Source organism: Mytilus californianus, unplaced genomic scaffold, assembly GCF_021869535.1.
Source record: "Mytilus californianus isolate M0D057914Y unplaced genomic scaffold, xbMytCali1.0.p SCAF_15, whole genome shotgun sequence".
Classification (NCBI taxonomy): Eukaryota; Metazoa; Mollusca; class Bivalvia; order Mytilida; family Mytilidae; genus Mytilus; species Mytilus californianus.
The window spans coordinates 21,996,399-22,020,490 of NW_026262637.1; the positions used below are offsets into that span (position 1 = coordinate 21,996,399).

The window sequence follows — 24,092 nt, forward strand, 5'->3', positions numbered from 1 at the left end:
TAAATGTAAATACTGAGTTTATGTTTTAGGTTATATATATTAGTTCCAAATGCCATATGGTTACATGTTGATTGGCACTCTCATCCTATGATCTTTGGTGGATAACAGAAGTTGTCCCATAAATACTTATACCATGTATTAATATCTTCATTATAGTATAGTCTACATGAGAGCAGTAATCAATGATGGAAGAATAAAAAGATACCATTTCACTCAATATTATTTATTTTACACATCTTCATTTAAACAATCTCACTACAATACAAAAATGTGTTTACTCATACAAACAAAAAATTAATTATACTCATTCAAACTTAAATAAAAGGACATTAAAGGTGATCAAAACATGCAGACCACAAAGACATCATAGGAATATTGCAAATATATTCAAAACAGTTTTTAAATGTTCATTTACAATTTTTTTACATTTCAACAATTTACAAAAGTAATAATAAAAATTTCTAGGCCATGCTAACTTAAAACAGATTGTAAAAAACAATTCTTTCATTATTTTATCTTGTGTCAAATATCAACATCAGAGGTTATTTTTGCGCTTGTTTTATTAAATCTATTAATATATAATAGGGATGTCAACTCGGTGAACAATTACTAATCAAGTATTTGTTGGTTTTATCGAGCGATACTCGAGTACTCGCTCGGGAAAATATCTACAACACGGAAACATAAAAATGCGTACTTTATATTCTATCGTTTGTTGTTCAACGGACGAAAAACCATCTACATAAGTATCTGGAACAAGGAATTACACACCATAATTAAAAGCTCATTACCTACAAGTACTAATTAAGTAAAAAACAATAATCTAATCAACATAATTTAAAGAACACCTATTTAAAAATTATAACAAGGAAAAAACATATCAAACAATAGTATTTGGTAATCGTTAAGAAAACACATTTAATGTTTACAAAGGCGTAATGATTAGAAGTTTAACTATTCACTGAGGGTCATCAGACTGAGGATGCAACGAATTTGTTTTATTTGGAAACATTTTCTTGTCAACTATTATTGGGGACAGTCGGTTTTGCAACTTTGTAAATTACAGTCTTGCAGATGAAAATATTTGCTCTGACGGTACCGATGTGACGGAATGGCTAAGACATGTTTAGTTTAAAGTGTTAGCCTAGGTATAGCCCACATATTTTCGGAGGCATTTTAAATGACAATTTAGCACAAGCATTCGAAACAAAATGTATTTTACTTACTAGTATGATTAATCAGTGATGCCTATTTAATTTTCCAAAAGAGGATCTCAAGAAGACCAATTTAATATAAAGAAAACAGCAATATTCTAACAGGAAACCCATTAGTCGAGTATCGGTTTGGTATTCGATACTCGGTACTACCGAGCAATACTCGAATACTCGAGTACTCGTTGACATCCCTAATATATAATATTGAAAAATAAATGTGGATAGTGTCCACATGTGGACACAGATGATGCCCCCGCTTGCATATCATATAGTTATAAAGGGACATAACTGAAGAACGGTAAAAGTGATGCTACCCAAATTTGAACTTGATCTGAGTTTTGTGGTAATAAGCATTGTGTGTAAGTCTCATAACATTTAGTTGAGGCTAACTTTAGAAAACAGAAACTAAAAATTCAGCAATTTTTCTATTTGTAAACACGCATAACTCTAGAACGTTTGTTTATAAGTTTTATAACATTTGGATGAGACAAACTAAAGTTAGAGAACAATTTTTATGTTTATAAAGGGACATAACTCAAGAATGGTAAAAGTGTCGCCACCAAATTTCGTACTTAATCTGTATTATGTAGTAATAAGCATTGTGTATAAGTTTCATAACATTTGGTTGAAGCAAACTAAAGTTAGAAAACGGAAACAAAAAATTTGTACTTGATCTTAGTTTTGTGGTAATGAATATTGTGTATAGGTTTCATAAAGTTTGGTTGGGGCAAACTTAAGTTACAGAATGGAAACTAAATATTTTGCAATCTTTCGATTTATAAAGGGGCATAACTCAATAATGGTTAAAGTGACACTTCCCAAATTCAACTTGATCTGTGTTTTATCAGTGGAAGTCAAAATTAAACATTGCATTGTATAAAGCATTGATAGTAGTTGATTCAAATATAATCATGGACAAAGGAAGATAACTCCAATTTTAAAAATTACTTGATATTTAAAAGAAAATAAAAATTTTCCAATTTTTCCATTTATAAAGGAGCATAACTCTAGAACGGTTAAAGTGATGCAACCAAAATTCAAACTTGATCTGTGTTTTGTGGTAATAAGCATTGTGTATAAGTTTGATAACATTTGGTTGAGGCAAACTTATGTTAGAGAACGGAAACTAAAAATTTTGCAATTTTTCCATTTATAAAGGGGCATTACTCTAAAACAGTTAAAGTGACGTCACAAAAATTCAAACTTGATCTGTGTTTTGTGGTAATAAGCATTGTGTATAAGTTTCATAACATTTGGTTGAGACAAACTCAAGTTAGAGAACGGAAACCAATTTTGGGACGTACGTACGTACAGACGGACAAGGGTAAAACTTAAGGCCCCCACCGCTACAGCAGGGGCATAAAAACTGTTTGTAATGTAGGTCTTTTATTTTTTTGGTACGTTTTTAATAAAATAATCTACTGGCATTTGAAAATTCAATATGATAGGTATTTCCAGGAAAATCCTAAGCTTGGCAATATTACCCAGAATGGTAGCCAGTGGCCTTTCAAAATAAATAACAAATCTATGGATTAATTGAACTAAGTACTATTTTTTTTTTAATTAGGATTATAAGGTTTAAACATCTTTTTAATAAATTTATAGGGCCCTTAAGTTTTGTGGCTAACCATGTTAATGAGTGAAAAGTTAATGAATGATTTGAGGGATAGTTATCATATAATGTCTGACATAGGATTGACAATAATATTTAACTGCCCATTTAAACAGAAATAAAACAACACATAAAGGATGTATTTAGTATTCTGAATTTCCCAAAAATCTACATTTTCTTTCAAAAAGGGACATAATACATATGTGAAATTAGATCACATTACCAACACTAATGGACTAAAATTGTTTGCATTTGATTAAGACAATCTAGAAATCTAGTTATCGAAATCAGTGATGTGCTTAATGTATTAGCTTAAATGATAACATATAAATCAAGATAAAGAAGATCAAAATAATGTAGATCATAATTGCATGTTAAGATTTCTGATAGGTTGATCGAGAAAAAAACATCAACAAAACTTTATGTGATTACTGAAATATATACATACAATAATTGGGTTAAACTTAGCGTCCACAAAAATTTTACCAACCAAGTTTACAGAGAAGCACTATGAACACATATTCAAAATTAATAACTGATTCAAATACATCTTAAAATAATGCCACAGGAAAGAGAAACATTAGCACCATTTATGGCCAGGAATGATATGTGTAATACAAAAATATCTTTAGATTCTATATATTAACCATAACATTGCACAATCTATTCACAAAATGAATTAATTTAGACATCATCATTTAAGTTTTATAATGGTCTAAGCCATGTGAAACAATTTTAAAATGTTATTTCCTATGGAGAAAAACAGGACCATATTTGTCACCATAACAGTCATGTTTGCTATTCCAAAGCAAAATAAGCCAAGGATATTTCTCTTATTCTTCGTCAATTTATCCCTTTCTGCACCCATTGTATAAAAAAAATTTAATCAACGTGTGGTTCGTTTGATCTCAGTTCTTCATTGGTTGAAATCCGAATTTACTTGCTTTCCTCTGAATTTCCTATTGTGACGGCATGAAAAAAGGCGACCATGCCTGATGACGTCACATAGAAAGAACACATCTTTTTACAGATCATTCGAAAAGATGGAATAAGTTTGCCTACATATTGTTTGAAAATCATTAGAGAAACAGATTCCACCACCAAATTTCGTGTAATACGATATTTATCCACTCTCGACAGTTAAATTTTAAATATTTAAAACGCTCGGCAAGCCTCGCGTTTTAAATTTGAAAATTTAACTGTCTCGAGTGGATAAATATCGTATCACACTCGATGCAGTGGTAGAATCTATATATATACAATTTCATCAAAAATTTAACTGTACTTTCCACATGTTTGGCATCATTCTAACAGTTGAAGAAATAGGTCAAACCAAATCACCTCAAAAGAAACAGGTCTGTAATAATCATCTAACAAAAGTAATGGGTCAATCAAAATCATTTCAGAAAATAAACAGGTCAATATAATCATGTCATAAATGAAATAGGTCAATCAGATTCATCTTAAAAGAAATAGCTCAACAATAATCTACTTAAATAAGGATAGGTCAATCAGAATTGTGTCATAAAAGTAATAGGTCAATAACAATTATCTCAAAGTAAATAGGTCAATCCAAATAATCTCATAGAAAAAGGTCAATCAAAATCATCTCATAAAAGAAATAGGTCAATCAGATTAATCATAAAAGAAATAGGCCATTCAGATTCTTCTCATTAAAAAAATTTGTAAGGGTTCCGTGGAACCCAGTGTCTCGCTTACTTTTTCTGTTAATCGCAGGCTCAACAAAAATGAGGAAGTAAATAAAAATAAAAATATTCCTCTTGATACTATCTTTTGATTGTAAGAAGCTTCTGTCCAAGTTTGGTAAAAATCCAGGATAGTTTATGAATCTAATAAATGTTTAAAAACTTTAACTGCAGACTGAATGTAATGTTAACTGGAAGAAAACAAAATTTCCTTCTAGATACTAGCATTGATCATAAACAAGCTTCTGTCCAAGTTTGGTACAAATCCAAAATAGTATAAGAAAGTTATTAAAATTTTAAAAACTTTAACCACAGAGTGAATGTGTTGTTTCCTGGCAGAAAATCTAAGTCCATTTAAAAGTAAAATACGGAAAAAATGGATTTATTTTTTTACAAAATTTCCTTCTAGATACTAGCTTTTGATCATAAACAAGCTTCTGTCCAAGTTTGGTACAAATCCAAAATAGTATAAGAAAGTTATTAAAATTTTAAAAACTTTAACCACAGAAGGAATGTGTTGTTTCCTGGCAGAAAATCTAAGTCCATTTAAAAGTAAAATAAGGAAAAAATGGATTTATTTTTTTACAAAATTTACTTCTGGATACTATCTTATGATCATAAAAAAGCTTCTGTCCAAGTTTGGTACAAACCCAGGATAGTTTAAGAAAGTTATTAAAATTCTAAAAACTTTAACCACAGAGTGAATGTAATATTTCCCGGCAGAAAAACTAAGTCCATTTAAAAGTAAAATACGGAAAAAATGGAATTTTATTTTTACAAAATTTACTTCTGGATACTATCTTATGATCATAAACAAGCTTCTGTCCAAGTTTGGTACAAATCCAGGATAGTTTAAGAAAGTTATTAAAATTTCAAAAACTTTAACCACAGAGTGAATATTTGTGGACGCCGCCGCCGCCGACAGAATGTAGGATCGCTATGTCTCGCTTTTTCGACTAAAGTCGAAGGCTCGACAAAAATAAGTCAATCAGATTCATCTCATCCATATAATCTTTCCAGGTAATTTATTCAATCACATAAACATGAAATGAGATATCTTTGTAAAAGATTGTTTAATTTTTTATCATTTTGACTATGTTTTAGCTTTAGAGCAGTACTGTAAACTTAGAGAATGGAATGAAATGTAAATAACACTTTTTGAAATAAAAAAGCCATGACAAAAGATAATATTATCATTCAAACAAGGTAAGTTAAACTGATGACTGATCTAAATATTCTAAAGCAAACCTCTCAACTATAAAATTTTATATAAACAGTGCATTGTAATTGTGCCTTTATCTCCTGTACTTAAATTTACAATTTTTTATACAATATAAATGATGGTGTACATAAATTCACATTACTATAAAAATAAAGAGATGAGGTATGATTGCCAATGAGAGTCTATTATGAGACAACTATCTACCAAAGCTCAAATAAAGTGGATGAAAGCAAATATAGGGAACCATACAGCCTTCAACAATGAGAAAAACCCATACTGTATAGTCTGCTATAAAAGGCCCCAACATGAAAAATATGAAACAATTCAATGTAGAAAACTAACGGCCTAATTTTTAACAAAACAATTAACAAAAAACAAATATGACAGACATAAACCAACGACAAACACTGAACTACAGGCCCCTGACTTCATATTACTGCATATATATAATGTTATCAGTAAATATCTGCTAGAACTTATTTCCATGAAAAAGTATCTCCTGAGAAATAAGTGAAATAAACGAATGTACAATGCAAAAGTATATACAAACACAATACTTTAAGTTTACAAAAATACAGATACTTATATATAGATAACTTAGTTGACACTCATAATTATAACATAACAGTTTAAAACTCTCCTTATTTGAAGTTGTCAATTGTTAATTAATATGAAGCCTGAAGCATTGTCAAATGTACCAGTAACTCGATTGCAAAGTTCCAACAACAAGAAGTAAAAAAGCTGGCAAACGGAGGTTCCATACGTGTTCTGTAAGTTTCTCGTTTCAAATCAATTTATAGCAGATGGTGACCATTTAAATCCCTCAGAATCTTGATGTATATGTGGATGAAGTTGATGTCTGTATATTGCTGGAGGAAAACTGTAGTGCCTGCTGTGCTTGAACATTATGAATATGCTACAAAAGAAGAAAACTTTAGATTGAATTATAATTTACTTTCATATAATTCCTAGCTCCTGAAAAAAGCATTTATTTCCATTGTAAATCATAATTAAATGTAAAACAATAAATTATATGCTCAAAACAGTGATTCTCAATACAAGAATCAATCTTGTAAAAAGCTTGAAAAAAATAAATAAATGGAAACTGTATTTATATACTAGTGACATTTCCAAAACAGTGATGTTCCAAATAATTCATAATCAAAACAGAAAATAAAGCGTAAGACGATTTAAGTTTCATAAAAAAGAAGCTGAAAAGTAAAATACTATTGTTAGAACAGAACTAACAGTTAAATATAGATACATGTAACCTTCAATACTTCCTCTAAATAATATTTGATATTATACAAGTCTCTTGGCCCCAAAGTCTTTAATTGATATTAGTAAAACAGGGGCTTATTTATGGAGGGAATCTTGAGGAGTATGACTGCCTGATTAATAACTGGTAGCTAAATATCCTTTAGAAAATGTTTTATTCCTATTCAGCATTACAGAATGTTGTGTATTTTCAGACTGAAATATGCTGAATTCAGTTAAGAATTACACCTAGCATGACATGAGATGACTACAGCAAGGTGATATGAGCTTTGATGCAAGAACAATGTGAAATATCAAGGCTTGCTTTTTTTTTTACAGTAGTTGCCATTCTAACAGAGGACTTGTAAGCAACAAAAAACTTGTGCTTGGAAACAAAAAAAAAACATAATGTTGTATAGCAAAGTATATTTTTGTCAATGTTAGATTATTTATATTTTCGATTAAATACAACTTAGAAACCTTGTCTTTACCGTGCATATTCATAGAGATCATGTTTTTCATTTCCCCCTTTTTTTCAATAATGCATGCTTTAATATTTCTTGAAACAGCAGCAGTAATGTTATATATATGAATAATACTGTTTAAACAGAGATAGGTATTGTCTGCTTTGTAGCAAATTCAAACACAGTAATTTGATGGAATGCAATATTGTATAAAGAAATGGATATAACTCACCAAGTACTTCTTAATATCACCTTATCAGAAAACTTAACTTTGAACTATGTATTATTCCTTATTCAGTGGAGATAAATAGTAAGGTTTCAAAATCTCCTTAAGATATATATGTAGGACTCTAAAGTGCGATGGGGACGCTAAAGTGCAATGGGGACGCTAAAGTACGATGCCTCCATATGCTAAAGTCTGATGGTCCGCGAAAGTAAAGACGTAAGAAACGTAGTTGAATTATGACGTTAACAGTCGTTTATACAAACCAAAAATGAACATGCCGGAAGAAAAATTAAGAATATTTGATTAACAACTTTTAAACCAAATGTCCATGACTTAATCAATTTATACCTAACCGTGCTTTGTCTGCTGAAGCAAATGTGGTTTTTTTGGGGGTGCTGGAAGAAGGACTTGTATCCTGCAATCGACCATTTTCCTATATAGATACAAAATAGTGTACGCATAAGTATTCTGTATCCAGCTTTTATCGGAAGCGAAGAGATACATTTGAATCATTGTTTATGTTGCAGTTTACTTTGTGGTCCCCGTTAAAATATTGTCGATTTTATTGAAAAGTAACGTCGGCAAAATAAAGGTACGTTTTCATACGTAAATTATAAATTGTCGGCTAAAACATTAGTTTGAACATTATAGGAAAATATAACATGTATTTGTACTCGCTACGAAATCGGAGAAAGCTCGGGTGAACATCGCCTTTCTTTCTCATTTAAATTAAAGCTTAAACAAATAAATGTTATACATATTCCGACAATGAACCAATTTTGTATTTGTAATTTACAATGACAGCTGTAAGGGGAGATGTTCACATTAGTGATAGACTGTGTGAACGGCAAGCTACACCAATTATCCAAATATTTAATAAGCCCGAATTATTAAAAATTCATTTACAGGAAATTTAGTATTTTGTGACACCTAAATAACCTTTTTAGCAATTATTACCTGGTCGGTCTTCTAAATTTAGAAACAATCACTTAAGACTACCGGTAAATTATAAAGCCTATCACATATGTTATACCTTAGCATACTAGCTTTTGCAAAAAAACTATTTTTTAACATCCATGCACTTTAACGTTTTAAGCCTCTAACCTTACCCTTTTGGTCCATCGCACTTTAGCGTGATATACCATCGTACTCTAGCAAACAAACAACCATCACACTTTAGTGTGAGACACCATCGCACTTTAACGTGACCATTGCACTTTAGAGTACCATCGCACTACATATATATTTAAATGCGAAAAAATACCATTCTAAGTATCAAATGGTCTTTCTCAAGTTTATCTTCATCAGCCTTCTGAGTTAAAAATATTTGTAATTTGTAATTTGAAAATGCCAAACTTCAGAATTCACTGAAAAACAAGAAGGTGGAACCTAATATACTACTTGTACCCAATGCAAATGCATGAATGTAATTATAATACTGTACCAAGTTTCAATAGTTTTATTGTATGTTTCCTTAATCAAAACTTCTTTTTTGAAACATCTTATGACCAATTAACAACATTTGCTCAAAGTAAAAACATACAATAGTCTTGCTTTCACTCTTCAGTAACTCTCTTCACAGAATGGATATTCTAATGCATATGTTAACCTATCCAGAGTCTTAATTCTGATGTAGAATTAATGTGTTGACTACCATGCAAGAGAAATAACATCTACGTTTCACTTCTTGCTTTTCAATATTCATTGCAGGAGAGGTGAAGATAATTATAAATTACTTTTTAGAATTCATGAAGATTATGAAATTGTAAGATAATTAATTAATTAATAAGAAAACTTAAAGATAGTTACAGAGTTCCATATATTTAGTTCAGGTATTTAATTTGTATGAGAGGAATTTCATTAATTGTTGTTGCAGCAGCCAATAAATTTTGTCAGAATGAATATGCTAATGAGAAAGTTCAATCAAGGACCTTTGGACACTTTCACAATAAGAAAACTAGATCTTCAAAAGTTGCACTATTTTTTTGGATTAATAAATTGCTTGCCAACAAAATGAAAAATCTAAAAAGCAGTCTATCCTATTAAACCAGAACCACAAACCACATGCAAATTCCCAGAGAGCATTAAAATAGGAACATGCTTAATTAATCATTTAATACACTTTTTCATAGATCATAATTTCTATGAGAAAAATTCCTCAGTATCAACACATCCAAATTGTATGTATAATCTTATAAACATCCATGACTTCCTGTTCCTTGACCTCATGTTCCTAAGTCAGAAAAATGGGACAAAAAATTCCAGTTGGAGGTTCTAATTTCAATGAGTGCAAACTTGTGTGAAGTGTCAAAGATCAAGGTTTAAAACATCTTTAGATGGAAGCACAAATTAAATAGGTATCCATTTTTCAACATCCACTCATTCACCATTTTACATTTTTTGTGCCAAATTTATACATATACTTGTATATTATTCTTCATACAACCTAGCCAGAAATACTTTGATAACCAATTAACTATTTAATAATAGGTATGAAATCTGTTATATTTGGTATTCAAATAAATGTTTTTTTTGTTCATGAACAAATACATATCTCAAATGGGTGAAAGTATTTGACCCCGTGGAGTATTTGACCCCATGGAGTATTCATGTCAATCTCATGCTTTTAATTACCCTCTATTTTTCATAATGCAAGACATTAGATCATGTGAGTTTTATTTGGAACTGGACAATTTTTCTTATTATATAATATGGCTGTGGAAAATATTGATCACATGCAAGAATCATGGAAATATTTATGAGATGTGTTGTTCATCCAGACAAATATCATTAATGTCTAGTAAGATCTTATATGCACTCTATATTTTGGAATCCAAAATTCCCTTCTCAAATTTAAATATTTTCACAAAAACACTTTCATATCACATTTCTTTGACATCCTAGTTTTTCGTGTTAAGTCAATGATTTTAAACTTAACCTGGTATAAGTTATGACCATCAAAACTTTAAAAAAGAAATGAATTGAATAGGAATAATAAATTTAAAGTACAAATTCAAGTAAAATTAGGCCAAAAAAAAGAATAGATTTTATGTCATCTATGGTCAGGGTGCAAAGACATTTGATTAAATGTATTTTCTCTGACCCCACAATTTGTGCAGTAAAATAATATATTTTTCTTTTAGTCATTATCGTAAGTGATCTGAACAAATGTGGATTCATTTTATTCTATTGTTTATGAATATAGGCATGCAGTTATCATGACAAAGTCTAGTATTTAACCTGAATGTGGTATCATGGGAAATATCAATATAACATCATACCATATTGTTCAAGATTATTAATTGAAAATGTAAATTTAATGAACCTGAAAAGAACAACCTGAATATTTCTGATCGCTGAAAACATTTGATTGGTTGGATACCAAAAAGTTAGTAGTGAAAAAAAGAAACCAATGAGAATAAAATTGTGTATAAAAGTTACGGAAATTTCAGACTTACTTGATTTTTGTAGGGGTACCAATTCTGTGCCTTGAAATATACAAATGTTAAAAGAGATATAGAAAGCAAAGCAAGACAAAAACACATGCTGTATTAGTGAGCTTACACTCTGTCAATCAGGTAATGTAAACTTTATTTGCAGGTTATCTCCATAGATTGAAGCTTTCACATTCATAAAATTTCAAAGTAAGGTTTAAAATGTCAAACAAAAGTCATTCTGTCAGTCCAGAATGTGACATGGTAAACTGCTGCAAGTCAAATTCCTTTTGAAAAGTCTGAATGATCTGCAAATATTTTCATCTTCCACTCAATACTGATTTACTTATTGCCTTTTCCACTTTTGGGCTAATGTTTCCAAGACAATCATGTATGATTTTCATCATTCCCATTGTTTTTTCCTCAAAATTAAAAACTATTTGACTTTTAGTTCGGATATATCATGAAACTGTGTAATACAGGTTGAAGCCAAAATATACTGCTACTTACTTTAAGGACTCAAAAGACAAAAACCTTGACCCTGTTAATCAAAACCTTCCAGAACATTCATTTTTTTAAAAGTTACCATATGACATTTTCAAAAACATTTTTCTTGCAATAAATCTAAGAAAATGGCCTCTAATTGCTTGTGGCTAGCAGGTTTAAAAACATTCCAACATTAATTTATATTTAAAAGATCTTTTATAATAATAAAGTACTAAAGCATGTGCAAGGTCGTGCTCTTAAGAATAAAATGCAAGATTAGAAAGCTAGTAGCCTATAATCTAAAAAGACAACTCCATTGCTTGTAAAACAAACCTTTTTACCAAGGATGTATGCACAATTACAGCATGTACAGTCCTATCCAGAGCAAAAACATCGTGTCTGTTCTTGTGATTTGTATTTAAATTTGAGGAAGCCATTTATCTGCTAGAAGTTTTCATATATATTCCAAAAGATGATAAAAGCCAAGACCAAAAAGAAAATTCTTGAATAAGTCCACTTCATTCAAACTTTCTTTTTCAAAATACCATAATTCATCCAAAGACTAAACAAAATTTTCTGTTGTCAAGCAATTCAAAATAATTAAAGCACATCAACAAGGAATGTTGTTGATAAATAACAGAAATACTTCTACTGCAAAATATTTGTTCCATGCAATAATCTATTTAGAGAATCTATACTTTCATTTCCCATATTGTCCAATGAGGAAGTGAAAAGCAACAATGATGGGGTAAACCACCTAACACATATCATACTAAAACTTAACATCACATGACAATTGTGAAACAGACTATTTACTATATAACATGACAACTCTGAAACAGACTATACTATATAACATGCTGGGGACAAAATGTTGAGGTCAGTATACATTCAATGTTAACACACACACCTTGTACATTTACTTTCAGGAAATCATTTTTTAGTACAATCGAACTTGTTTTCTATACAAGAAAATTATTCTGAAAACCACTGTATGCCAACTTTTTGGTATATAAAATGCATCTCCTGAAACATTCAAACTCCTAAACATTCACAGAGCTTGATGTAACCAAAACTGTGTACAATTAAAAGTCAAAGCAGTCATGTTTATTGATCAACCTCAAAACAAATCACAAAGTTTATAGTTTACATCCTCAAGATAAAGAAGACAAACTTTGGATTCAATCAATTGAGCAGTTTCAGAGGAGAAAATTTGTTTAAGACCGACCACAGACAATGGACCAAAGTGATGGCAAAAGCTGACATGACCTTTCAAGCCATGTTAGCTAAAAAAGGGACAAATTGCATAAAATTTGCATACTATTTCAGTATCTGACATTAACTTTTGGACAAGAGATCTAAACAGTAACTAAGATAGTAGTTTAAGAGCATTTACTATCATCCTTTATTAATGTCTGCATTCCACAAAGGAATACTGTAAATTCAGAAATTTTACCATGCATTTATTATTGGGATTGTTGTACATGTATAATGAATTTACAGTTTCGGAATTGCAAGGGTATTATGATTGGCCTTAGTTTTGGTTTCAAACATCATTTTCTTGTATTAAAAATTGACTCCCTGATACATGTTTTGTTTCCTTGGTAACAGCTGCACACAGTGAAATAACTAACACAGGTTGAAAGCATGGAAAGACGTGGTGAAATGACTGATGTTTTGATTGTTTAACAGTGATAAAATGATTTGTGGATTTCAAATGATAAATACCTGAAAAACCTGCAAATTAAAATACATCAACCTGATTAGCAAGCATGTTAACTAAAAACTACTTAAACATAAATGCCACACAACTAATAATATAATTCTAATTATCTACAGATATGTTGCCATGTAGACAACTCAAATTAACGCCACACACAAACCACTAAAACACACACTACATCTATTACTTTTCAACAAAAAATGTCATGCATTAATTGATAGTGTGATAGTTCATTTATTTACTTGTGCTCAATGTTATTCTTATCCAGAAATAATACTGATTAATGGGTTATTAAATTCCTCACTATTTAAAACATTTGACAATCCAATTGACAAATTACTGTTCTTTCTGGGGCACTTTAAAATATGACAGTTTAGTGTATCAGAAAATTCATGAAAATTTCAGTGAATGTTGTTCGTGATTTAAGTTTTTCTTATTACTTGTGAGCAAAAATTGCCTATATCATAGAGTAAATTTAACCTAAAAATTTGTACAAAAAAGGGTTTGAATTTTGTAATATTAGGGTACAAATATTGTTTTTAAATAAGTGACAATTAAATAAACTTGTGAACCTCATTTTTTCCAAAACTTCTATTAAAATATGTGGTTAACTTATTTTTTCCTGTGTTTGAACAAGTTGCTCTCAAAATTCTTTCCAATGAAACAACTTCATCTCTTGACAATTATATTTGATGTGAAAATATAAGAATTCTCATAATTTTACATTCCTAAGTTTATTTAAAAAGTTATCAAATATACACTTGAAAATACATTTTACTGTACAAAAATATGAGTGACTATTGGATACATAAGACAACACAGAAGTGCATTGCTATTAAAGAAACTGTGCATATTTTACATAATAATAAACACATATGTCATTTTAAATAGTTTTATCAAATTTTCATTTCGTTTACTTCAATTTGAACATAAAATAGTGACTTTACTGAGCCATGGATACATTGAAAAATACAACATTAACTTCCAGAAAATTTGATTTTTATGAAAAATGTTTTATTTCAGAAATAGTGAACTGGAAATTCTTTACATTTTAACTCCATTGGATTTTTTATTCTTCTATTTCATTCTAATTATTCATCCTGATGTAAATTATCAGAAATTACTTTATGCTAAAAAATCCCCCCCCTGAATTTGTATACCAGTACTAAAAATTGTTGAAATACTGCTATGAAGCAAATGTCTAAGATGTTTTAAAGGGGCATTAGCTGTCAAATTCAAGTTCACCGACTCAAATTCTCATATTTGATTTATAACATACTAAAACGTATATCCAAATTATAAAAATTCTAAAATAAACAATTTAAGATGCCCATATGGGCTCAATAATATGTAGCATTTCGTGTGTATTTTAGTCTAGACTCCATCTATTTAACCATCGAGGTGACCTCCGAAGACTGCTGACGGTCATTTAAACGATATAAACATAAATATAGATATAAATAGATAGCGAACACACGCAATTGGATTTTTCTAGATCTGTTTGATTTCATATTATAGGTTAAAAAAATATGTTAATCATCGTTTTTACCTGTATAAGAATGAGTTTTTTTTGGATCAGTCAACCAAATGGTTCCAAAAAACCCCCAAAAAAACCTTGGTTCACTTTCAATGGAGACATTCTTTTCCGTTTAATAGGTGAACACGCCTAATTTATGCGTAACCCATCTCAAGTTAGGGGGTTAAATTGAAGGTCACATGAATACTGATTCATTGAGGTCAATTTTCTTGCAAGTGAATAATTCATCAGTGATGTTTCTTAGCTTATTTTGACAAAATTGAACCAAACTGGCTGCTGAAAACAAATTATTATTTCACTATTTCACTTTCATTTATGATTGAACAAAAAAAAAATTTTTTTTTTTTTTTATATCTCGTAGCTAATGCCCCTTTAAGATAGGTGTGTATGTGTGATAGAGAGTGTAGATGAAACATTTTATTAGTGTTCTCCTTAAAGTAGGGTAAAAGGAAGTTTTCTCAATATTTGTTCATGTCATGTTGCAAGATCAACCATTTATAAATTTTGGTCCTCAAGTTTAAAGATAAAGAAATTAAAATAAATTTAGTTTTTAGTCATTGTATTTGACCCCCTCCCTCCCTTGCCATAATAAAATACACAAATATTAAATCAAAATTTGTTACAGTTACTTATATCCTGATATAATTGCTAAATAAACATCCACATTGTTTATGTGGAAGATATACATACTTATCAATGTTTTACTTTATATATTGCAATATCAAGACACTTTCGTTAAAAAATTATTAGAGTTATTTCTGGCAAGATTTTTATCATCTTGATGCCACTAGAAGCAGAAATGTTGATGGTTATTTATTTTTTTATTTGGCTATAAATTTTCAAGAAGCACTCTCATTTGCTGATGATGTAAACACAATTATCATTTTTGTCCAGAAATTTGCAGTGTATTTGAACTAAATCAAACATAAATCATTATGTGTCTTTCAACACCCAGGTGGTTAAAATTAAACCATAAATACCTTTAGAATAATTTTTTTCTAATGTATCATTATATGAAATTAAAGCAAACAATTGTAGGTGACAATATGTATATCCCTGCACTGTTAAAAATGCTTTAGGTCACCAGGTCATTTTTAAGCAAATCTAAGTATAAAGTCTTTAAAGTAAGATTTTTAAAGGTCACATGTCATTTTAAATGAGAAGTAGGGCCGAAAGGTCACTGCCAAACTTTAATCCAAACTTTGTCACTGCCAAACTTTAACCCAAACTTTTTACAACAAAATTGAGTGCTTTTCCAGGTTCTGTGTGGGCATGTTCAATGCTTAGAACTGGTTTTAAAATTGAAAATATTATGATTGCTGTTAAGTATCAGTACTTTTTTTTACATATTTCACTAGTTTTGTTTTTGTATGCATTGTCATCATCATGGTTATAGCAGCATGAATAAATTAGTAAGACATAGCTTGCAGTAAAGCACATTCTATAATAGGCAGTACATCATATTGTTAATAGCATACAATACAATCATTATTACCAGTGGCTATTTTAATGAGCATCAAAGCATTTTTACATGCTATGTAACACCAGATTAGCTAAATGCATACAAGTCAGGTGATTAATGCTAATACATATATCTTAACAACACTTGTTGTTTCATATGTGTATTGATGCGTACATGACGATAGTTGTACACATCCTTCTCCTTTTGGTCTTTGGTAAAGAGATGTCTCACCAGCAACTATACCACATCTCTTTATTTTTATATAGAACTGTTGTTTCATGTACATATACCCTATTCACCTTCGTTTACATTTACTGATTTATTCTTTTTATGTATGACATATCTGTATATTATCAACTACCAGTACTAAGAACTGTTTAGCTACTTTGTCTATCTTGCTTGCTATGCTTATCAAAATGAATAAGCTTAGACTAAATTCAATTAAGCAGTTGCCATCATTCAATGTTTAGCAATTTTCTAAATCAATGTGACAGTCCTTTAGTGAACCCATCCTTCATCGCTTCCATTATTTATATTACGGTGCAAACCAAATTAGAATATACATATTTTTACATAAATACATAAGTCAGTTAACTTCAGATTGTTACTGGCATTATACAAAATATTGCAGGTGGATTGAGTGAATTTAGCTTATCTATAAATTGTAGTTTAATCTTACTTCTGACAAAGAAAAGAAATCTTTATTTTTTTTATGTTTTTGTAACATTGGAAAGAGAATTGAAGAAAATAGGATTATTGTATTGGTTTGTATAGTAATTCAATGGGGAGGTTGAGGCTTTTGAAGATAAGACTTAAATCAAATAAAGCTATACTATCTACAGTGTTACAAGTCATCAATTAGATATATCAGTATAAAGTCATTCAATAATGTATGCAAAAAACAGACAGCATTCTTTCACAGTCATTCAATATAAGAAGTGAAACAGAATTTGGAAAAAATTTTAATTACTACTATCATGTGAAAAAATGGACAAAAGTGAAAATAAACTTTTCTAGGAAATAAAATTTAAAAAAAAAAAGATAATAAAAAAAAGTAATTTCAAATAAAATTTTGGAATTTCCCTCCCAAAAAACTGCTTTAAGTATCATTGATTTTCAACATGTATTATCTTTCTCCTGAGCAAAATTAAGTGGTACAAAAATGTAAATTGTCTACTTTTCCAAAAACTGTTTCTGTAAGTACAATATCAAGGACATTCAGTACACAATACAACAACAAGAGGAAGTTGTAATGTGATTTACCTGATAATCACTTGAAACCATTGAACTACTGACCGTAGAAGGGGGCATAACTCTAACTCTCTTCGCTGGTGGCTGATTGTGTCCTGATGACTGATCGGCGCCTCCAGCCTGTAATTTAAATTCGAAGTTTACATAGTTACAAACTAAGCACATATCTTCTTCATATATAACAATGCAGTTTTTAAGCATAGCCTCACTTTCATTTTTGATACCTATTTGCCATATATATCCACCCAGTATTTAATCATTTTGTGCTACATAATACGTTACCTTTTATTAAAAGAGTGAAAACAACGTGATTTCTATATTACAAGATTTAATTCTTTGAGATTTGATAGTTCATTTATTTACTTGTGCTCAATGTTATTCTTATACAGAAATAATACTGATTAATGGGTTATTAAATTCCTCACTATTAAAAACATAAAAATAAGTGACTTATTTTTTTGAAAAAAATATTATTAACCATGTCTTTTTCCTTTTAATAAAGTTTTACTTTATTTAGACAAGAGGGGTATCTTTGACTATCTTCTTAATGTCTAGTGTATATGATTTTCTATAAGAAATTTACCTTGCTTGCTCCTGTATCTGCCTTGTCATCATCATCATCAGTGAGGAATTCACGTTTAGGATATGGAATGTTTTTGCCTTCAAACACACTGTAGCAGAACAAATGGTTAAAATAAAATGTAAAAACCCAGATATTGTGATGATTTTTCATTTGACAGATAATGTTAGTTATCCATGCTTTATAAGATAATAATTTGTGCTTTCTTTGTAAAAGTAAAGGTTTTTTTAAACTTTTGAAGACTAAACAATGCTCTCAAAGACATTTATTAATAAATTATTGTCTTATTTAGTCTTAAGCTATTCTTTGATGTAAATAAAGTAAATTTAATCTGATCAGGTATCATTTATACTGTTCATGTTGCTCAGTCTTCAGTTTTTATGTTTGCGTTTTGTATACTGTTGCTTGTCTTTTGGTCTTTTTTCTTTTTTTGCCATGGCATTGTCAGTTTATTTTTGAATGTCCTTTTGGTATCTTTCGCCTCTCTTTTACTTACTCCTGAGATGGTAGGGGGTCCTCTAAAAAGTAGGGATCTTTCATTGCTAGTTCTGAGGTAATTCTTTTAGTTGGATCCATAGTCAGCAACTTTTGTAACTAAAATGAAAAGCATAAATTTTAAGATACTAAAACAACCAATACTGGGAGTGTAAAATATGCAATGGTTTTGATGTTAAATACAGAAAAATACTGTATACCCAGTTATTGATGGATTTGCCACTTACAAAGCTTCAATTTACTAGGCAGTAGTATACTTACTCCACGTCAAGTTTGTTTCATATTCCAGCTGAAATTAAGTTTGAAATAAGCCAAAAACATACATGTGTCCCAGGGCTTCCAAAAAATATTTGAGTCAGCCAGACATTTTTTTCAAACCCATTTTTTATCCCTTTAGACAGGTTACCCCCTAACAAAAGATGGACATAACCATAAGATAAAGCCATTCAACTATTAAAGGACGATAAACTTCATAGACTTCATATTTTTTCAGTTTTTATATAAATTCCACGTTTGACATGAACAATTACATTGATAGTGCATGGTTCAAATTGGCAATTATCCGCAGACTTAACAAAGTGTATTAGTCAGTCGAGGACCAGCTTAGTTATTTGATAAACACGTTTTCCAATACCGGATATTTACTAGACGACGATAGAACGCGGAACAGAGACAGTTGTGCAAAATCCGTGTATTTTTATCTAGCATTATTGAGTTTAAGCAGTTCATTCCACGTTATTTCTTAGGGAAAATACTTGAGATGAATGTAAGATAATGGTATAAATGACATTTTTATCGTTTTGGATGAATTCGGATGCATTATTACATAATAAATATCTCACTTGTGCACATACGCACACTTCTAACATTTCAATCGACGTGGTTCTGTCTGTTAAACATTTCTGATAGTCTAAATCTGTTTTGCTACAAAGTAGTTAGATTTAAACCAGGAATGTTTTTAATTTTAATAAAAAAATAACTTCCAAAAAGATTGATTGATGTCCAGTTCAAATAGTTTACCTGACACATGTGATCACAGGTAAATCTCACCTGTTAGACACTTAATTAACCTTGATTGTAATGAGAGGGGATTATAGTAGGGCTTGTTTATAGAGTACTGCCACTTTTATGAACGGAAAAGTGTGGCTGTTAAAGGCACAAGGTCAAGTCAAAATGGTTGATTTTTCTGAATTACATGAATGTTGAAATGACAAACCCACGTATGATGTCCGTTTCATGCTTGGCCCAGTCAGACAATGTCCGATAAATTTATATCTGTCCAGCAAATATGACCGTTTTGGAAGCCTTGATGTGTCCTCTGCTGTAACTATTTGTTGAAAAGACACTTAGATAATAAAGTTAATGTTTTGATGAGGAACTAACTATCTGATTTAAATACAGACCCTGTGTCAGCACTTTGCTTACAAGGATCCTGCCTATAGGAAATGAGTGAAATCAAAATGAGATAATCAACTAGACTGAAACATGCTTCTGCTCATTTAACCTTGCAACAGGAGAATAAGAAATAGGGTTTTTGTTAGTTTTTTTGGCTGTGCTTGTATGAGACATGTGATGTCCACAAGTAATATCATGTACTTGAGGTTTACATGAGCATTTAAAGTGCTGCATATGCTGACAAAATTCTTTACGTTCAACAACCTATAGTTGCATAAATAGTGTTACTAACCAGTTAAATGTTTTAAAGCTTGTTTAATTTGTATACTCACCAAGTGAAACTGTTTACTGTCGGGCTTTACTTTGTGTTTTTCCATATATTTTACTAAATTACAATTTACATAACTAAAAATACAAAGAAATAATAATACTCAATTGATATTATATAAAAATATTTCAGGCGATAAATAATCTAATGCCATCTTTGTCTAGACCAAATAAAACACTCCCTTATAACCAGATCAAACTAGATGAAAATTGATAAAATATAAACAGCATCTTAAAGAATTTTGAAGTTTTGAATAATCAACTTTAATTAGTATGCTCATGTTAATATGGTAGATAAATGGAATAAACAGCTACAACATAAGCACTCTGTTTAATATATATCTTTTTCATACATCATGTAAATATTTTACATGATGTAAGATAAGCATGCACATGCTGAAATGTCTCGCCTGCTTTATTTATCATGACTGAATATGAAGGGTGTACAATAATTTTCAAATAAAATTAACGTTATCAATGATCACTGTAAATTAGGTCAAGTTCCTATGAACCCTGCCGACTGACATGTACACCATATAATCATACCATACACCAAATATAGTTAACCGTTTGAATATGGTATTCGAGAAACACACCTAAAACAACTAAAATGCTTCGCTGAGCGCAGCCTGATATGACCGCAGTGGTCGAACCCTGAACAGTTGGGGCAAATTTGGACACAATATTCAAGCTTGATACTGTCTGAATTTGGATTGTGATCAAATTTTTGACATAATATAGGTTTCTGACACAAAATAAATGTGGTCAAAGATCTTATAAATCCATTGCGCAATACTGTGCAATTAAGATTTCTTCTTAAAACTTTTCAAAAATTCAAAATTTTAAAAATTTTGAAAACAAAATAAGAATCCCTTGAAAAAATTGGGAAAAAAATCCCCCAACTTTTTGAAACCCCCCTTGGAGCAATACCCCAAAACTCAATCCCAGCCTTTCCTTTTATAGTATGGAACCTTGTAGTACAATTTCAGAGAGATCCATACACTTACACACAAGTTATTGTCTGGAAACTAGAAAAATGCTTGTTTTTGGCCCTTTTTTGGCCCCTAATTCATACATGTTTGGGGCAATTAACCCCAAACTCAATCCCAGCCTTCCCTTTGTTATATGGAACCTTATGGTACAACGTATGAGAGATCCATACACTTACACACAAGTTATTGTCTGGAAACTAGAAAAATGCTTGTTTTTGGCCCCTTTTTGGCCCTTAATTCCTAAACTGTTGGCCCCCATAACCCCTAAAATGAATCCCAACCTTATACTTGTGGAATTTAACATTGTGGTACAATTTCAGAGCTATCGAAATACTTATACTCAAGTTATTATCCTGAAACTAGAAAAATGCTTGTTTTGGGCCCTTTTTTGGGCCCCTAATTCCTAAACGGTTGGGACCATCATCCCCAAAATCAATTTAAACCTTTCTTTTGTGGTATTGAACCTTCTTACAAAATTTCATAGAGATCCATTCACTAAAACTAAAGTTATTGTCCGGAAACCAATGTGTCTTCGGACGACGACGATATTATACCATTATACGATCCCAAAAATTTTTTTGCGGTCGTATAAAAAATGAAAATAGACATATGAACCATGAAAATAAGGTCAAGGTCAGATGAATCATGCCAAACAACATGTACACCATGCAATCATTCCATACACCAAATATAGTTGACCTATTGCTTACAGTATCTGAAAAACAAAAATAACCATGAACACTTTACAGTGACTAATGAACCATGAAAATGAGGTCAAGTTCAGATGAACACTGCTAGACAAACATGTACACCTTACCATCATTCCATTCACCCAATATAGTTTGCCTATTGCTTATAGTATTTGACAAAACCATTAAAACTTTACATTGCCCCTATGAAAATGAAAATGAGGTCAAGGTCAAATGAATCCTGCCAGACATATATACATTGAAACATCAAATATAGTTGGCCTATTGCTTATAGTATCCGAAAAATAGACCAAATCAGAAAAAATTAACATTGCCCACTGAACCATAAAAATGAGGTCAAGGTCAGATGAATCCTGCCAGACAGACATATACACGTTGCAATCATTCTATACACAAAATGAAAATGAGGTCAAGGACAATGGACATAAGCCAGACTGAAAATTTCGTAACATAAGGCATCTGCATACAAGGTATGAAGTAGCCAAGTCTTCTTCCTTCTGAAATATAAAGCTTTAAACAAATAGTTTACACGACCTCAGGATTAAATCCCTATGTCTCGCATTCTCAAAAAAAGATAGATTAGGGTAGAAGCAAGGTTGGTATTGTATGAAATCCAACAAAGATGTTAATTCTGAAAACCATATAGTATCCTTGCACTGGGTTATAAAATTAAAACATGGACTAAACCATTCACAATTTTTGGTGAAACTAAAATAATAAAAGTGACAATTCAAAATTTTGACAAGCTTTCTGTTTTTAATGTTAAGACTATATAAATATTTTATTTTATTCATTTTAGCAAACTCAAACATATTGCATGAAATAAGAAACTGCGGATGAATGTTGTATATTTGAAAGGCATTGAAAAATCTCAATCCAACAGATTTAAACTTACTTTGATCTTTTAAAATCTTTAGTCAATGTGCCATGCTCTGGCATTTTTCTTATATCTTCCCAATCTTTATCTGCAAATATCAATAATAAAAATCAATAAATAAAATGCTTCGCTGAGCGCAGCTGGATACGACCGCTGAACAGTTGTGGCAAAAATGGACACAATATTCGCGCTTGATACAGGTCTGAATTTGGATTGTAATTAAATATTTGACACATAATAGGTTTCTGACACAGAATAACTGTAGTCAAAGAACTTAAAATTGGTTATATGATTTGAATTTATATTCAATTTTTTGCTTTTGTGCAATACACTATGCTGTGGCGAATTGCCCCCCCCCCCCCAAAAAAAAATTTACCCGTTTTTTTTTTGCTTTTGTACAATACACTATGCTGTTGAATATTACCCCCCCCTCCCCCCCCCCCCCCCAAAAAAAAAAAAAAATATTTGAAGAAATTTAATTGTAGCCCCACAAATTCTCATTTACCCCCCCCCCCCCTCAACTCCCCCTTTCCCTTATTCCAAAAATAATCTCAAATCAAATTTCTAATAGAGTTTGCAACCATAACTACTCATTTAAATACATCATAAAATATTAAAATATAAAATGACATACAGTCATGGTTAAAATTAATATTAATCATGTTAATTAATAGTAACTTCTAAAAATAAATTTACAGCTAATCATCTCAAGACAATCATCATTTCTTAATACATAATTTACAAGCAGTGTAAGGGAGGTTATCAAACATATATACAACAGTATTCTTTAAATGGATTGGATTACCTCCCTTACACTGCTTTTAAATTGTCTAAATTGTCCTTTAACCATAAAAACCCTTGTTTTTCCCCCTTTTTTGCCCCTAATTGCTAAATGGTTTGAGCCATAACCCCCCATTACCATCCCTTTGTTGTATGGAAACTTGTGGTATAATTTCAGAGAGATTCATACACTTAAACACAAGTTATTGTCTGGAAACTGCAAAAATGCTTATTTGGGCCCCTTTTTTCGCCCTTAATTCCTAAACCTTTGGGACCATAACCCCCAAAATCAATCCAAACCTTCCTTTTGCGGTTATAAACCTTGTGTTAAAATTTTATTGA

General features: G+C 30.6%; 1 protein-coding gene across 4 annotated transcripts in view; it reads right to left on the reverse strand.

Moving 5' to 3' along the window:
• Nucleotides 1-207: 207 nt before the first annotated feature.
• Nucleotides 208-24,092, reverse strand: part of LOC127725653 (cyclin-dependent kinase 8-like) — a 34,441-nt gene continuing 10,556 nt past the window's right edge. For 2 of the 4 annotated variants that reach the window (XM_052232757.1, XM_052232755.1), the window contains exons 8-13: nucleotides 22,989-23,058; nucleotides 20,397-20,469; nucleotides 18,671-18,768; nucleotides 18,178-18,265; nucleotides 17,607-17,714; nucleotides 208-6,670 (exon numbers count right to left, since the gene is read on the reverse strand). In XM_052232757.1, coding sequence (XP_052088717.1) covers nucleotides 6,578-6,670; nucleotides 17,607-17,714; nucleotides 18,178-18,265; nucleotides 18,671-18,768; nucleotides 20,397-20,469; nucleotides 22,989-23,058 — 530 coding nt within the window. In that variant the 3' untranslated portion in view covers nucleotides 208-6,577. Of the gene's footprint in view, nucleotides 6,671-11,159; nucleotides 11,190-17,606; nucleotides 17,715-18,177; nucleotides 18,266-18,670; nucleotides 18,769-20,396; nucleotides 20,470-22,988; nucleotides 23,059-24,092 lie in introns of all 4 variants that reach the window. The other 2 variants (XM_052232756.1, XM_052232758.1) reach the window with 2 other exon arrangements.